We start from the raw sequence: 18,082 nt of genomic DNA on the forward strand, positions 1-18,082 counted from the left end.
TTGTGTTTTTGCAGTGTGAATGCTGACATTAAATCAAAACGCTGCACTGATCCAGCTGAGTTTATGCAGTTTTCATTTTATTTCAGTTGAGTTTTATAGCTAAATGCCACAATGATGGGAAACATTTGGAAATAATTCATCATGGATGCATTGATGTTAAATATAACCCGAAACCTAAATGAAGATTCATAATCCATTTTATTTATAGTTTTGCTTGTATGTGTGGGTTTTTATTTATTTATTTTTTTTTATCATTTTGTTTATTTTCTTTATTTATTTAAAATATCTTACAACTCCAGTGTAAAGTGATTTTGAACAAATTTAAATTTATTGATCTTTGAGAGGCTGATGTCCCATTTTTATGCCATCATCATCATCATCATCATCATCATCATCATCATCATCATCATCATCATATTACTTGAAAATGATCTCTAAATAATAATATCATTTATCATGATCATTTCTGGGGCAGCTGGTCATCCAGGTGATGCTGCTGGGTCATTTTTCAGTCTCTTCCTGTTGAGGAGGAAGCCGCTTTTGGCAGGACGGTTTGTGATGAAACACAGGGAGACGTCAGAGCAGCTGTTGCTAGGCAATCAGCCTGCAAGGTGCCTGATGCAGGCAGGAACTGGACGCATTGTTGATGAGTTGATAAAACGGTTTAATGGGAAGCAAAACAGAAAAACCCGAATTATACAAGAAATACGCAAAGCTGCGCAAAGTGAGTGCGTAAAGTTGGCGCTATCCTTGTGCGCAGAGGGCTCAGTGATTCCTATCAGCCTGCATGGAGAAAATGAAGGAAAAGTCATTTTATTTTCATGTCTGTGTCGTTTTATTGTACGAATATAAAGAATAAATAGTACATTTACCAAATTTACAAGATAAAACATGATTGTATCAATAATCAATAGTTCAACTCTGAGGTTGATCCGCTTCGTCCGACACAAAGTCCGTGCGTGCCTCTGTGCGCCACTTCTCCATAAATACAAAATATATAAAAGCGATATTCTGCACAAATAAAGTAGACTCTGGTTACAAATAATACTGACTTTGTACAGGAAGTTGGCCACGCATATACAGAAATACATTCTTACACTCTGTAGTGCAGGTGGGGGAATAAGAGGATAAAATGACCGAGCTTATAAGTTAGAGTCCCAGCAGTCCTAGCTGGAGCAGGAGCACTTGCAGTCCGTGATGACCGGGTACTGCACCGGGATCCAGGTGCATTTCAGCACGCCCTTCCGCTGCATGCAGCGCCACCGCAGCACCGTGAGGTGGGTCGAGTTCGCGGGTCTACAGACCATCCCCTCCGGAACGGAACACGACCTTTTGCTGACGCAGCCGCCGACCCGGACGTACCGAGGCCAGAACCTGCAGCCGAGGTCGGTCCAGGTGTGGACCACCGGGCAGAAGGTGTAGGCCCACAGCCACTGCTGCAGCCGCCGCTTCAGCTTCTTGCTCGGTTTGTGCTTCTTTCCGATCTGCACGTCGAAGTCCACCGCCCGGATCTCCTTCGGCAGAACTCCGCCCGCCTTCAGGATGTCGAAGTGATCCGACTCGTCGGAGCCGGAGTGTTTGTCCTCCACGGGGAGGGACACGGACAGGAGGCGGCCGTCAAAGTCTCCCAGAATGCTCCGGAGCTCGGTCTCGTTAAGGTCCCGCTCCTTGGGGTCAAAGGCCGGATCCGGGTCCTCCTTTAAATCCACCACCGGCAGACTGTCACTGGGGATGGGCCGGAGAAGGAAGAAGTGCTGACAGATCGCTCTGTCCGTCAGGAGTCCAAAAGACAACATCAGCAGACACACGGCAGCGCACTGCTGAGGCTGATCCATGGCGAGCCGCGGGATCAGCGCGCACACGGAGCGGAGAGGAGGCAACTTTACGCGCCGGCGGTCTCCAAAACTGCGTGTCCAGAATCCCTCAAAAATCACTTTTCCATCATGAAACTCCCTGTGAGCAGGAAAACATCAGTGACAGCGGATTTGACCGATCAGCTGAGTTCCTGCGCTCCGCGCGTCGCGGCTCGGCATGATGCTCCGCTGGCGTCCGCTGCAGAAAAGCGTCGAGGCGAAGCCGCCGCCTCCGTTTTATCCTCCGCTCGCAGCGTGAGGTAATCCCTGCGCCCCGCTCTCAATGTGGGTTTGTTGTCTAGGAGGAGATCCCCGATTCCTCCTCCTCCTCCCACCGCGCCGCCGAAACGCGAGAGGAGAGGAGACGCCCACTGTCGGCTTTCTGATACATTATTCAGACTTTCATTGTTTACGGCTGATGAGCTGATGAGCGGATCCTCCCGGGAGTTTCTGGAGAAACCAAATACTCAAAAAAAAAAAAAAAAAAAAAAAGAAAAAAAAAAGACGAAACTTTGAAATTCTTTACAGTTCATCAAACTGCATCCCCAAACTTTATGTAAATTGTTGAGATTCTGAGATTGACAAACTGCTAAAAGTCATTTACTCCCTCTAAGTATGGTAGTGGCAGTATGATGTTGTGTCCAAGAAAATGGGGAAATTCCGTTTACAGATGTGCAAAACTCCCACATACCTGCAGCTGGAATGGCAGCCAAATGTGTTTCTATAGAGTACAAATCCAAGCCGCACTTTTCAGAACCTTATCAGTTAAAAAAGTGAAAGTCTTTAATAGTTTTTTTTAAACTTCATAGGATCCACTAAGTTGTTTTGTTCTTTCACATAAAATCCCAACCAGTTCCTGCTGAGCCAAAAATAGCAGACGAAAATATTTTCATTTGGATCATTAAACCAGATTAGGTGGAATGAGATAAACTGGCAAAAACAGGAGAGAACATTGAAAAAGCAGCAATTATGCATAAATTTTTCAAATATTCATGACAGCAGCATAAGCTGTTGTGCTGCGTCTTCATTACAAATGAGAGAAAATCTTTGTCCAATCTAAAATTCCCATCGTATAGCTGAAGAACATCATCGTAGCACAAAAGCATCACTTAAAAAAACAAATGTTTCCAAATTTGTCTTATTTCCATGAAGCAAATGTATTATCATAATTCCAATTTGTGCAAATTTATGCAGCTACTGTTACTTGAACTTGTGAGAGAGAAAAGCCATTTCCAGGTGAAGTGGCTGCCAGCTGCAGTTTTCGCAGCGTATTTACTGTTTGTGTCCAGCTCAAGTGGGACAACATTTCTGGCAGCAGCGGAGCCGCCTCTCAATAAAGCTGCTCAAACAAGCAGCAGCAGCGGAAAGTATCACAATTTGTGAACCTGTCCAAACCCGAGTCGCAGTCTGAGAATCATTCCTTGAAAAATAATTTAATGGAAGAACTTAGCCAGCTGCTACATCAGCCATAAACCATGCACTCTAGATAAATGCATCTCTGTTTCATTTTCAATGAGCTAATTCACATGAGCATCTGAGCACACGACTCATTTAGTTTACGGTCAGATGATGGTGAAAAGTCTGGAAAATGTCAGCCTCATATTTTTCATCTGAGCAGCTCGTATCATAAACCATCGGTCCTGAAAGCGGCTGACAGATAGGCTCAATCCGGAGCATTCACACCGGGACGCGGCGGGTAAACAGCGGACACAAACAGCCTCAGAGTCCAGCGCAAAGTCTCATTCTCAATTACACGTTTCACAGATTTTAATAGTGCTGTGCAAAGGTATTTCATGTTTTGATGTTTCACATTCAACCCAATAAATGTTCCTTCAATTAAAAGTTTCGCAAAAGTCCTTTAATGCAGCCATATGGAGAGTTTCTGGCACGAACGGCTGGCCTCAGTCAAATATGAGTCGAGACTTTGACTAGGCCACTCCTCAACCTCATGTTTTTTGATCCTCAAACTGTGTTAAAACTTAATTTGCTTCTCAATCCTGATATTTTGATGCCATGTGGTGGATTGTGAAAAAATAAAGTTCAGATAATCCAGATCTGCTTTCCACACTCCTTCAATGGTAAAAAAGTTTTAAAAATGTCTAAATAATGAAAATAAAATACTTCAAAACTTCCTTTACAGACTTATGTACTCCTATCATTGCCAAAGAGCAATTGTAAACAGCATAAAGGAGAAAAATTGTCATAAGAGGTCAGAGTAGGATCTTCTTAAAGAGACAGAAGCCCAATTTCAAAGTGTCAAATTTTTAAGTCAAATTTCTTTTAAGTTATGTTTGATACATAAAACTGGAGGTAGCAGGTTGATTGTGCTTTAAAATGCCACAATATTCCTGGAAATTAAATACCGCCCCTTTAATGCGCGTCATCTCTGAAATGTTTTGTTACTTTTCAGTCCAGCCTTTCCAAAAAGTACAACGTTTGTCTCTTCAGTATTTCTGCTGATGTCTTTGGCGTCGTCAGGTTTTATTCGTAAACGTGAGAATGAACTTTCCGTTCTTTTGGGCCAGCAGTCGTTCTGGAAGTGAAGCCTGCATGCTGGAATCACACTTTATATTTTAAACTCGTTAGTCAATTTTCACCATTTTCAGTTGGTTTTTTTGAGCCACGTGGCAGAAGAATCACGGACAAAAGGTCTTCAATATTTTTTATGTTAAGAAATAATGAATACAGAGAAACTTCTCCAGCTAACAATCCGGGCGAGAGGCGGGGTCACCTGGGACAGGTTGCTAATCTGTTGCAGGGCGACGCAGAGACAGAGAGGACAATCCACCACACACACACACACACACACACACACACACACACACACACACACACACACACACACACACACACACACACACACACACACACATCGAGGGAGAATTTAGAGAGAGCAATTTGCCTGATTTTGGACTGTGGGAGGAAGCCGGATAGAACCCACGCATTCAAACTGCATGCAGAAGGATCCCGGGCCGGGAATCGAACCCAGGACCCTCTTGCTGCAAGGCAGCAGTGCTCCAACTGTGCCACTGTGCAGCCCTACAGAGGCACATTTCTATTAATATTTTAACAGTTTGTTAATGGGTTTTATTCAACTCTTCTTTTGATATGACCTGTCGGTGCTGACAGGTCATATCAAAAGAATATTTCTATATTTCTGTATTTATTCAAGTTCTTGTTTGTGACTAAAATTTGCTTGAGGATCTAAAAATTTTAAGAAGAACAAATAAAAGCAAAAACAAAGTGTATACATATATATACACTCCTGATCAAAATCTTAAGACCAGTCAAAAAATTGCAAGAATTTGCATTTAGCATTATTGGATCTTAAGAAGGTTCTAAGTAGAGCTTCACAATGTTAAAAGAAGAAATCAGCATAAGAGACAAAAACATTTGAGCGGGGAATTAATTGAAAACTGCATTTATACTCAAACATGATTTTTCAGCTGATCAAAAGTTTAAGACCATAGCTCAAAAAACCTCCAAAACCCCCCAAAACAGAAATCAAAGTGCCAAAAAAAGGATTCAGTAATGAGTAGCTCCACCATTCTTGTTGATGACGTCAAACAATCGTTTAGGCATGCTTGATGCCAGTGTTTCCAGGAGGCTAGTGGGAACATTGCTCCAAGTGTTGAAAATGGCTTCACGAAGGGCATCCACTGTCTGGAACTGATGTCCATTTTCGTAAACTTCCCTTGCCGTCCATCCCCAAATGTTCTCAATTGGGTTTAGATCCGGGGAACATGCAGGATGGTCCAAAAGAGTGATGTTATTCTCTTGGAAGAACTGCTTTGTCAGGCGGGCATTGTGAACTGCAGCATTGTCTTGTTGAAAAACCCAATCATTACCACACAGACGAGGGCCCTCAGTCATGAGGGATGCCTGCTGCAACATCTCCACATAGCCAGCTGCTGTTTGACGCCCCTGCACAACCTGAAGCTCCATTGTTCCATTGAAGGAAAACGCACCCCAAATCATGATGGCGCCCCCACCACTGTGCCGTGTAGAAAACATCTCAGGTGGGATCTCTCTGTCATGCCAGTAACGTTGGAAGCCATCAGGATCATCAAGCCAAAACTTTTTCTCATCAGAGAAGACAACTTTCTTCCACCTTTCAATGTCCCATGTTTGGTGCACCCTTGCAAAGTCCAAACGGGCAATTCTGTGGAGTTGAAGAAGACGTGGCCTTTGAAGACGTTTTTTGTTTCTGAAGCCCTTCCCTTGCAGATGCCGTCTGATGGTTATCGGGCTGCAGTCGGCACCAGTAATGGCTTTAATTTGGGTAGAGGATCGTCCCTTATCTTGACGGACAGCCAATCGGATCCTGCGGTTCAGAGCTGGTGAAATTTTTTTGGGTCTACCGCTTGACTTTTTTGTTCCATAACCCTCAGGATCATTTAAAAAATGCAAAATGACTGTCTTACTGCGTCCAACCTCAGCAGCAATGGCACGTTGTGAGAGGCCTTGCTTATGCAGCTCAACAATCCTGCCACGTTCAAAGTCAGTGAGCTTTTTTGCTTTTGCCATCTGGAGGTCTTGACAGTGTAAAGACTTCACAGAACATGACATGGAATCCAGATTTTTGCACAGCTTTTGGCTTTTAAGGACTATGGTCTTAAACTTTTGATCAGCTGAAAAATCATGTTTGAGTGTAAATGCAGTTTTCAGAAAATTCCCGCTCAAATGTTTTTGTCTCTTGCACTAATATTTTTTTAACATTGTGAAGCTCTACTTAGAATCTTCTTAAGATTCAATAGTGCAAAATGCAAATTCTTGCAATTTTTTGACTGGTCTTAAGATTTTGATCAGGAGTGTATTCCAAAATAAAGCTAAAATGACATTTCACGCGGCGGCGGAGCTTCGTTTGTGTCTGCCTGGGAGAATTCCCAACATGGTTCTCATTAGGAGTCATCGGGAGCGCCAGGCTCATTTAACGCCGAGTTGTTTTGGTTTCTTTTAATCCCTTCCTACTGTTTAACCACAGGAACACTCAGATAGAGGATCATTCCTCCTTAAAGCGCCAGCCCACTTGAGACAGACGCCTGCTTAATTGAGGTCTTTTTTCCACTCTTAAGTTAAGCAAACATGGTTCTTTGGGCTAATAAATTGCCCGATGTAATGAGCTCTTTGTTAAATGCAGGTCTGGTTCCTGAAGAGCTTAGGATTCAGAATTAATCTCCATGTTTGAGGCTGGCGCGGGTCACGGTGGCCCTCCCTGCTGGTTTCTCATTTACTGAGAAAAAACAGACTTGGGTCTTGGCAGCCATCTTGACAGCAGAGAGCAGCCGGCCGCTCAGGTAGCTTTCAAACCTTCATGCTTAGCATCTGAGGAGGGATTTTCTGCAGGGAGCAGTGTGATCCGTCCCTTCAGCAGCTTTATCTCGTAGTGGAAGCGCGCCGTTTCACACCGCTCAGCCAAGCTGAATACACAGACACGAAGTGGGTGCCTCTCTGTTTACTCTGGCACTTGGGAGGTGTGCAAATTGCTAGTTTGTTTCACACTCTTTTCCATTCCTCTGCAATCCAAAAGCACACAATCCCAATAATCACTCCTGCTGGGAGCTTAATTAAAATTAATGGCTGCTGCTGACTGCTGACCATGAGTCAGATGATGGATCGTTTTCTTGCGTGTCACACTCCTCCTGTCCTATTTATCAACGCAAAGTACCAACATGTACAGCCAGAATATGTTTACCTAAACTAAGGAAATATGCAATTCATCTTTTTACTTATGCTGAGTGTTAGACAGAACCTAAATTCACACGAAAACCTGTTATATTAGGTAAAAATGTTCAATGTCTTTCAAAAGTTTCTCAAATTAAAAAATAGGAAAGTATTGACAGCTCCAGTTGCACATATTTATATTTCTGCACAGATTGGATCAGAGTTTTAATCCCAGACATTCCAGAATAAATTCCTGGAATCTGAAGATCGTCTTGGATCTTCAGATTTTCAATCCTGTTTAGTTTGGAGGATCACTAGGACCGCATCACAGACACTAACGTCCCACTTCATAAAAAAACCCAGCTGCTGTTTCTCAGTGTGAGAAAATAAATCAATTTCTAAACTGTCTGACAATAGAAATCATTTCAGCAGAAGAAACCCAACACATTAGAGCTCCGTCTGTAATCAGCAACAATCGAGTTATAAAGAAACCAAATCGTTCACTTTTCTCAAAAACTGACAAGGCTGCAGCTAACGAGTAGCTTAATCATCGATTATTGCTCCATTCTGCAGGTTTTTCATTAACCATTGAAACCTATTTTATATATGAAAGCAAACAAATTATAAATTGTTTATATTTAAACAAATTTTAAAAAATAAAAACATTTTATTGATCAAAATGCAAAAGCGTTTCCTTAATGTTTGAACCAAGTGAAGCTAAAACCGACACTTAAATTCTGAGTAGAACATATTTTTTTAAAAAGGCTTTTTAATTGTATCTGAAAAAAAATATTTGTACAGTTTTGACTTAATTAGACTCACTTTACTGTCATTGCACAAAGACACGACAGCAAATTTAGAATCGACACAAAAAATACAAATAATACTGAAACTGCAGGTGTGACTAAAAACATATGAAATTTATTAAAGTGTTACTTGTGCAGGTAAGAAGAGAGAAATAATTACTGAATTGAATGTGTAGGTTTTTTTGGCATCTGTGTTCTCCAGCTAATCAATTAATAAATTATTTCAACAATCAATTCATCACAATGAACTTGATTGATCACTTACAGCCCTAAAACCTAATATATGGTCACAAAGAACGAGTTGTCAGAATTATTGAGGATTAAATAAAATATCAGCTCCAGTTTGCAAATTTATAGCCAAGAAAACCTCCGGAGAAATGACCTTTGAACCAATGATTTGTTTTCATAACAAACCGAAGCATGGTGGTGGAGGAGTCATGATGTGGGCTTGCTTTGTAACTTCTCTACATAAAGTATTTGTTCAATGTGGGTCCATCAAACTGAAGTTTGGTCCAAATTGGTTTATCAACAGAGCAGACAGAGCTGTTAGTAATCTACGGAAAGCTGTCATGTTACATAATCAGACACGTGATTCTGAAAACGCACTTTTATTCCTCAGCTTTTGAAACGTTTTGCTTTTACTTCTGTTTTAGTGTTTTAATGACATTGTAGTTGTTTTGTTATTTTGTCAATTTCCACATTTTGAGTGTTGATTGATTTGACGTATTGGTAAGTAAAGGTGGTTGCATCAGCTGTTGAATTATGGGATGGGTCCCCAATCCACCAACAAAAACAACTTTTCCATTTTTGGCTCTGTCTGGGTTTAATTAAATCATTAAATATGACCGTGTGAAATATGTTGTAAAAGAAATCATAGAATAAACGACCCGAATCCAGCAGACTGTACACAGATTACAGCAGTTAAATTAAATAGTTTGAAAAGAGGCATGAAGACCCAGTAAGCTGTGGCTCCCATTTATGAACATGAAAGTCTGAAGCTAAAACTGCTCCTGTACCAAGTGAGAAAGCATTAAAGTTTCTGGTTTTCTGTTCAAAGGGTCAGACAGTCGCTCCAAATACAAATCAACCTCATAAATTAAGCAAATTCCCCTCATTTCCTTCGCAGAACAAACTTTTGAGGTGGAAATTGTGGGAAAACACTGTTGGTAAATGGATAAACAAGGATTTCTAAAGTCAAATAATTAATTACAATGTATTTCTTTAATTTGAGTTCTCTAGACTTTGATCTTTTTCCAACTTTTTCTTCTGTTTCTTTTAGCACATAAAGGTAACAATTATTAGAACAAGCTTTGAGAAATGAGAAAAGTATTTTGTTTTCATAAACCTTTATGAAAACACATACCTGCAGCTTTAAACAAGCAGTTTTAATGAGCAAATTCAGTGCAATTCTTTGCAGCGTTGATAAACAACCCAAAGCCTGATGCAAGTCAGTTTTCCTTCCATTCCTCCATAAAACTTTCACAGACAGAAAAACCGGCATCCAAACATGGTCGTTAAAGCAAAATGCAGAACAAAGTGCTCAGTGATTAACCAGACGCCTGGGTTTATAAAGCCGGCTGACAGAAAAAAAAAAGGTACAAACTTAATCAGAATCATAAACTAAACAGAAAAACAGCTCTGCAAGTCTCCAGTTGGAGGAGAGGCTTAAACATGAGCGCAAAAACAGAAATGAAATCCTTACATATTTAGGCAACTTTTGTAAACTTTCCTCATCTGAAAAGCTGAGTTGATGTCAATAAAATCGTGTTAGATCAATTTTTCTGTGCAACATGCAGTGAAAACCAAACCAGTGAAAATGAGGAGAACTTGGCTGTAAAAAACAGAAGCAGTATGAGAACGTAGCCTTGTGGAACGCCAAGGTTAAAGGGCAACAAATATGAAAAGTTTGCTCAACATTTGCAATAATTGGACGGAAACCTCGTTGTTCAGAAGGCGGCGCAGCAGAGACTGGACTTCCTGCAGAAAAACCAGAACCATTATTCCGTCCATCCTGTGCCAATTTATTACTGAAGCATTTATAGGTGATTTTATCACCAATAAATAGTTGATAGATGATAATATCTATTATTTTTTTTAAATAATACACAAACAAGGAAGTTTAACAGAAGCTTCTATTTAAACGAGCTAAAAAAAGGCAGCATGTTTCACATTACACTGGCTTCCAATAGAAATCATTTCAGCAAGTTATCGATAAGGTCAATAAGCTTTAGATTAACTCGTTAATTTGCTAATAATCAATTAGTATCAAATGGGTCAACTGTCCTACAATGAGACGAAGGGCTAAAGTTTTCATAATATGATGAATAAAACACATTATTATATATTGTTATTTGTATTAAATACAGACTGAATAAACAGAAATATATCAGTAAAGGTGAAACTCAAGGAGTTTGTTGAGTGTTTATATTTCAAATCAGAACCACAGAAAATGCATTTTGCATCCCAAATCAAACTGTTTGGACTGTTTCTCTCTCCTGTTCTGGGATGACTCTGCCAGAATTATTTCAGTGCTAACTGGCTGCGTTTAAAGATGACCAGCGGCGCCCTCTTTTGGATGGCAGCCAAACTACAACACAGAAAAAAAACCTGAGCTTTTGAGATTTTAATTTGACAAAATGTAATGTTTGTTCTTGGTCTTCACAACTGTTGATTACAAGAAGAGTTTATGTTTTTATAAGCAGACGTTATCAGTTAATTGACAGGTTAATCGTAAGTCTACGAAATGTTTGCAACCCTATTTTCAGGGATCAGCAAAAAGCAGCAAACTCTCATGCACCTGCTTATCTGGTGAATCTTCTGGATAAATATTTTCTCACTTTCTTGAATCTAAATCTCTAAAAATTAATTTAAAGCAGACAATTTTGCATCTTCGGTTATAACCCTTGAAAATGATGCGTGTCACAGCAGGGATGCATCTAAAAGTTGCTGGTTTAGATCAACAGGATAGGATAGTCTAGTCAAAGTCCAAATCAGAACTGAAAGCTGATGTTTACAGATGTTTTTTATCCAATCTGAGCTTGAGATGTTTAGTAAAATAGAATGCGTCTGATTATTACAAAAAACTTTTTCTTATTTATGTACCTTTGTGTTCGTCTGTCACATAAAATACCAATAATATGCAGTAAAATGTGCTTCGAAGCAACAGGATGAGTAAACGCTTACAGGGTATTAATACTGCACACTGTATGCACCAGAGTAGTGGTGAGTTGCGGGTTTCGGTCAACCGACCGTCTGGTCAGCAGGTTTACATTGGCACACACTCCATGTTGGCTTAGAGGAGAATGAGAGCCAGCAGCTTTAGATGAGCCTTTACATTACTGGGATCTGAGCAAACACTGCAGCTCCTGATGGATGGAGCAGCACTCCATCAACCTGCCCCGGGATTCAAATGAAGCCTGACGACCAGCAGGACTTTAGCGCGTTGATCTCCATGCAGAGATCTGGCCGCTTCTCTGCTGTGAACCGAAGGGAGCAGGGCAGGAGGCGGCGGTGCGCTAAGGCAGGCCGATCGCACACACAATCAGCTTCATCTGACTATCAATGATTGCATCCTAGATATCTAGAAATGCATTTCAACTGAACAACCACATTTTATGATGGAGTAGTAGGTACTTAAAAAGAGAGGAAATAAAATTTAGGAGATTAAATTCTCGTACAGGACTAAAGTCATATTATGAGAATAAAGTCAAAATAATGAGAATAATGTCATAATTATGAGAATAAAATTGAAATAGAGTAAAGTTGTAATATGATAAAGTTGTAAGAAAATGAGAATAAGGTGAAAACATACAAGTCATAATAATTTGAGAATGAAGTCAAAATAATGTCAGAATAAATTCAGAGAATTACAAGAATAAAGCTGAAATAATACAAGAATATTGTAAGTGTGAGAAGTCAAAATAAGAATAAAAACATTGTATTTTGGGAATAAATTCTTAAAATGGCCCCCCGCCATTAAAGTAGTAATATATGACAAAGTTAAAATATTTCAGGAAGTCATAATAATAAAGTCTACTTAAAGTCATAGTATTACGAGAATAAAGTAATGTAACTTTACTTTTGTAATTATATTTTTATAACTTTCTTAGCGTAGCCCTGATGTTCCACCATAAACCAATTTTCAGGAATCTGTAAAGTAAAAGTGAAGTGGATTTTATGTGAAGCTGGCCTGCCGTAGCGCTGCTGCTGCAGCCGCTGCTGCTGCAGTTGGTGGCGGCGGCGGTTCACGGGGGAATGACGGGAGGTTGCCGCCGTGTCTCCAGCCCCTAAAAAACACAGACGGCTATTTGTGCGGCGCAACCTCCGCCTCCCCACCGAACCCCACCTTGGTCTCCAACTCTCAGCTCCTAATTCACACTTCATAAATCAAGATGACCTGTCCCCATGTGAATCCATCCCTCTCTGCACCGGATAATAGTGGCCCTATTGTTCCCCGACACAAGGATTCATTTCAGGGGGGACGGACCCTCGTCGAGTCTGACGGGGCTCTTTGATAGCCGCAGCGGCTCCTGCGTGTCCGGGGCCCCGGCCCCGCAGCGCCCCGCGTCAGCCTGCGTCTGCTTGGTAGATTTTCAGCAGCTCTGGCAGCTCCTGCTGCTCCAAAAATAAGAACGCTAATTAGCCCGTGTTTATTTCTGCATGGGAGACATAAGTGTTTTTAGCAGGTTGTTTGTGGCACGACGCTTTAACAGTCGCGGCTCTCTGGGAGGTAACTGCACGGAAAAAAGAGCCGACTTTCCCCATTTTTAATAAATAAGCTCTTTTATAAAACATTCTGGTACTACAGTATAGTTGTGTGTGAGGCTGGCATGGCAGAGCGTGACATCATGAGTGTTGACTCATGAGCAGATGAGTGATGCACACAGAGCTTTTTGCCTCGTATTTAGTGGCACATAAACAGCAGTACAGCCTCACTCTGCTCCTGTCTGTCTCCCTGCAGCTAATGGGAGGGGGGCAGCAATGAAGCAAGTGTTTCTATGGGCTGAGGGGCTCTGAGCTCTGCACACAGCAGACCTCTGTCACCTGTTGCCACCAGCGGGAGGCTCAGGCGGCGGGCGGGGGGCCAAGCCTGGTGGCCAGCGGCAGGACCCTGGCTCCACCTATAGACAGCTTGGTGGGGTGATTTACTCGCCCCCGTCCCCCACGCCTCCATGGTGGATTTCTAATAATGCACCAAACTGCTTTCCCCAGGTCTTGCAGGAAGCTTAGACGCTAATAATCGAAGGGAAACCCTACAGTTTTAATCCCGATCTAAGGCAAGGAGTTTCTCTCCTGCCCAAGTTGGGTTAGACTTTCAGAGAAATGGCTAAAATCTGAAACTACTCTGTTTTTGCAAAGAAGGAAGTTGGACTCATATCAAGAAGTTTTGGGATCCCAGGTTGTTGAGTCATTTTGTTACTTTGATTTGATTCTAGTTTCATTATTATTTTGATTTTATTTTGGTTAGATCTGTCTCTGTTGTTGTTTAGGTCAGTTCTTCTTGGTGTTTCTCTCCCCTCTCCTCAGTCGGCCTTCCTGCACTCACACCTGCAGTCAGTTCGCTCACCAGCTCAGGTCTTTTGTTCAGCGTTCAATCTCCCCAGTATTTAAGCCTCTCATTCTCAGTCAGTCCTCGCCAGATTCTCTCATCTTCTCCCTCCATTTTCCGTTTTTGTTCTTCCTTTTACTAAAACTCCACTTCAGTGTCTGAGGCCTGCTGCTTTTGGGTCCATCACAAAAAAGGTGTCCTTCAATAAGCTCCAAGAACTACATCAACCACGAGACACAAATTGTTGAAAGAAAACCATAATGAGTTTAGTCAGAAGTTTGTTGAAGACAAAGCTAACATGACACCAACTGCTGGAAAGATGGATGGAGGCAAATATTCTTTTACTGCCTTTGATTTAGTCTAGATAAGAAAACTATCCCCAAAAATAGCTGTAAATATAGCAAGAAGAGGTTTTAAATGGCTGTTTACTGGTTTACATTGGACAGACTAACCTATTACTACAAACACCAGTCACTCAGTTAGTCCAATTATTTGCTGGAAAAACTTTTTGGTTTGTTTGTTTTTTGGCTGGGCTCCTTTCTTCTAATGTGTTTTTCTGTTTATTATCATTAAACTCAGTTTTGATTCCAGAATCAAACTGACGTTTATGTCCTTCGAGCCACTGGGAACTCAAAGGGGATCTATGATGCAGATTCACTTTTTGCATGTTTTCGTATTTCCATTTGGGTTTCCTCTGCTTCCAAAAACAATTCAAGTGCTTAAAAAAACATCCAGATGATTTTTGGTTTCTGCAAAATCAGCCATTTCAAAAAACCAACTGATTGTTGACTCACGCTGTGCTGTCACCTAGCAACCCCAGCATGTTACCTAGCAACCCCAGCATGTTACCTAGCAACCCCAGCTGAGCTCCGGCCTGTTTCTTTTGAACAATGGCTGCTGGAAAGAACAAGTGTTTTGTTGTTGACTCAGCGCCTTCCGATCCAGAAACTACTTGCTGCATTCTTGTTGCTTGTGCAGGAGGCTCAACTTCTGCTTTTCGAAGACGTATGGTTGTATAGTTGTGTATCTGTTTGAAGCCATTTTCACATGTGAGTGTAAACGTTGAGTGGGAGGCGTGGCCTGCAGCAGGCTTTTTGGATGAAAAGAGACAAAATGAATACCCAAACTGAGCAGACTAAAATCTCATTATTGAAGAATGATTTTGTGCAAAAAAAAAAAAAGAGAACATGTTTTGCATAGCCAACAGACCTAATGTATTAAGGAAGCTTAACAGGCTATCTTTAAGGGAATAAACTAATCTTTGGTGAAATTACAAACTGTCCTACAAACATATTTATATTCACCAGGTAAAAAAAAAGGCAAACATTACATGTTCCAACTTTGGCTTACACACAACTGTCAGACCACAAAGTGTCAGTTTTTCTGACTGGTCAACAAACAGAAAAGCTGAATGGTTGGAAGCCATGACGCTTGTCAGGCGAGCCCGTCGGCCCGAGCCGAGGAAGGAAAGGAGCCGCAGCGGCTCGGGCAGAAATGAAGACTGACAGCGAGAGGAATGAGACCTGCAGCAGAAGAAGAGGGAGGGAGGGCTCAGTCCTCGTCGGCAGCTGCAGCAACCCTCAGTCCTGCTGTGGAAAGGGTTAACACGAGACAGTAAAGTGAATCCAGATGTGCTGTTATTATTAATATCTGTGGCTGATGAATGGGAAGGTAAAATTACAGGCGCCAGCCAGGGAGGCCCCCGTGCGTTGCCCTGCCACCCAGGAGCTTCCCAGCTCCCTCCTCAGGCTCTCACAGCAGCAACGCGGGATGAGGCGGCCAGCTGAGCGAGAGTCGCTGAGGCTTCAATGAGTCCAACAAGCAGGGGGGCAAAGAGCGGGCTGGCAGACACGTCTTCACTTTCACCGACCGCCGGACTGCAGACTCAACCTCAGACCTTAAATTCAGCTCTGCTGCTGCTCTTCACCTCTTCAGTCATTTCATTCCAGCTTCTGACTAAAAGTAAACCGCAGATCGGATCCTTCACCCACGAGCTTCATGACTGTGAGGCTACAACTCTCTTAATACTCGCCACAAATGTTTTCTGCACCAAAACAAAGGAATTCCCCTTTATAAATGGGAGGTTTCTGCACCCCCACCACCAGTTTCAGCCTTGCTGTGATAAAGACTGAATTATTATCTTCTCAGGAGATTGTTGGTAAAACGATTTTTTATGAAATCTTGTTCAAGAACGTCAGCTTGACAAAGTTCTTCTGGTGGGTTCAGTCAGAAAAAATGTTTTCTGGACTGTAAAAATTCCCACATTCTTGGATGTACTGAATGTAATCTGTGAGCGGAATGGATTCTGCGCACACTGCCCACGGACGGTTAAGATTTCCGAGTCGAGTGTACTGACAAATCTCCTGTGACAAATTTCTACACATCCCACAATCCGAATAGATGCTGGCAAGTTTGCAGAGGCTCGTTGCACAACATGAAGCTGCTGTGCATCCTGGTGACTCTCAGTCTTATCAGTTTGCATGCAAAATGAATTAGCTGGTAACATTAGATAGTCTTTGCCTTTTTTCCACCCTTTTTTCTAGATCTATGGACTTTTAATTAGTCCAAATGTTTTAGCGATGGGGTCAAAATGTCAAGTAGCAACTAATACAGGGGCCACAACATTTTTTTCGTATTTTTTCTAAATACAGACACTTTTACATGCTAAATAAGACAGACTAACCAAGCACACAATATTTCAATGATAAGAAACAATCTTCCATGTTCATCCTACATTTTTCATCTTTTTTTCTAGATTGTTTGTGGGGTTTTTAGTCACAGTGCATGGCTCACGCTTGCTTTATTTGTCCAAGTTTATTAAATGGCTGTGCTCCAGTCTGCATTTTATTAGAAACCACTGGATGTTTGTCTTTGTTACTAATACGTCGGTACCAGGCTACGCATCGTAAAGGTGTTGGAAGCAAAGGTTCTGCAACTAAAATATCTTCACATTTCATTTTGAGTGACCCAGTTTAAAACCATTTATCTTTTATTGTGTTCCGTAAAATAATAAGGTAATAAGCTAACTTCATCACGTCACGGGATGCAGTACCTTGCGGCTCACTAGGTGGCGCCCAGGGACCACAGTTTGGTCTGAACCTGGATGGCTGAAGCCTCTTAAAGCTCCCTGACTGAAGCGCCAAAGCAGAGCAGATAGAAACCAACCAGCCGAGTGAAGCTCACTCCGGCACATCTGTGGGCTTGATAGGAAGGAGCTCATAATCACTTTAATGCCTCCATAAGCTCCTCACACCCTGCAGGTCTCACCTCAGCCAGTCTCCTGTGGAGGTTCAATAAAGTCACACCGGTGTTTATGCCTCTTGCAGACATGGAGACAGACCGTTTTTAATTCAACTACTGTTCTCTCTTTTCACCTCTCGTCATAAAACACGACACCAAGCTGGCCCGGTTTGTCTGCTCCAATATTAAAGAGTTATTCTGTTGTTTTTGCACCAAACCTTGGTGCTCAAGGAGGTGGCAGGAGGTTTTTCTGCATTTTCCTTACAAGCTGCTATAGCACAGTCCAAAACATACACTAACACAGAATTACTGTCAGTAAAGCTGAGGTTGTCTTAGAAACACAAGCATAAGCACTCACTGCACATTTTTAACAGTTCTGCCGTCATAAAATCAGAACAAATCCAAGTGGCTTAAATACGCTTCTGGTTAAAACTAAAACTCAGCTTGATTTTTACAATGTTTCCCTGCAAAGGGACATTTCCTTGGCTGAAATTGGTCCAAGAATCAGAAAAACATGCATGTTTTTGTAATTTTAACAAAAGCTATAAAAGTCCTGAACTTAATGATGGCCCCTTTTTAAAGGTGGGCTATTATGATTTTTTGAATAGGTTAGGATTGGTCTATGGCCTGTAGAAAATATGCTCATTAATTTTTTTTGCACAAAATCATTTTTATATTTTAGTCTGATCAGTTCAGCCGATCTATTTTGAGGGTCTCTGGCCACGCCCCCCAACTCATCATTAACACTTGCAAACAGGTGTGCATTCATACAACTCTACAGCTTTGAAAAGCAGACGTGGAGCCTCCTGCACAAACAACAAGAAGTGGTTTCTTGTTGTTGTCTTACAACAAGAGTTGTAAGTCATTTGGTCAGCGAATACAGGCTGACCAAACATGCTGGAGTGCCGCTTTGGTTGTGACTGGATGTGCCTGCTGATTTGTTAAATTACATTCAGGAGGTTTTTGAAATG

General features: G+C 41.6%; 1 protein-coding gene across 1 annotated transcript; it reads right to left on the reverse strand.

Annotated features, from left to right (window-relative positions):
- Nucleotides 1–532: 532 nt before the first annotated feature.
- On the reverse strand, nucleotides 533–2,257 carry LOC129374008 (noggin-like). Its single transcript, XM_055052189.1, has one exon. It carries the CDS (start codon nucleotides 1,833–1,835, stop codon nucleotides 1,167–1,169), a length of 669 nt encoding a protein of 222 aa, XP_054908164.1. The 5' UTR covers nucleotides 1,836–2,257; the 3' UTR covers nucleotides 533–1,166.
- Nucleotides 2,258–18,082: the final 15,825 nt, after the last annotated feature.

The sequence above is a fragment of the Poeciliopsis prolifica genome, unplaced genomic scaffold (assembly GCF_027474105.1).
Source record: "Poeciliopsis prolifica strain line A6 unplaced genomic scaffold, Auburn_PproV2 SCAFFOLD034, whole genome shotgun sequence".
Taxonomy (NCBI): Eukaryota; Metazoa; Chordata; class Actinopteri; order Cyprinodontiformes; family Poeciliidae; genus Poeciliopsis; species Poeciliopsis prolifica.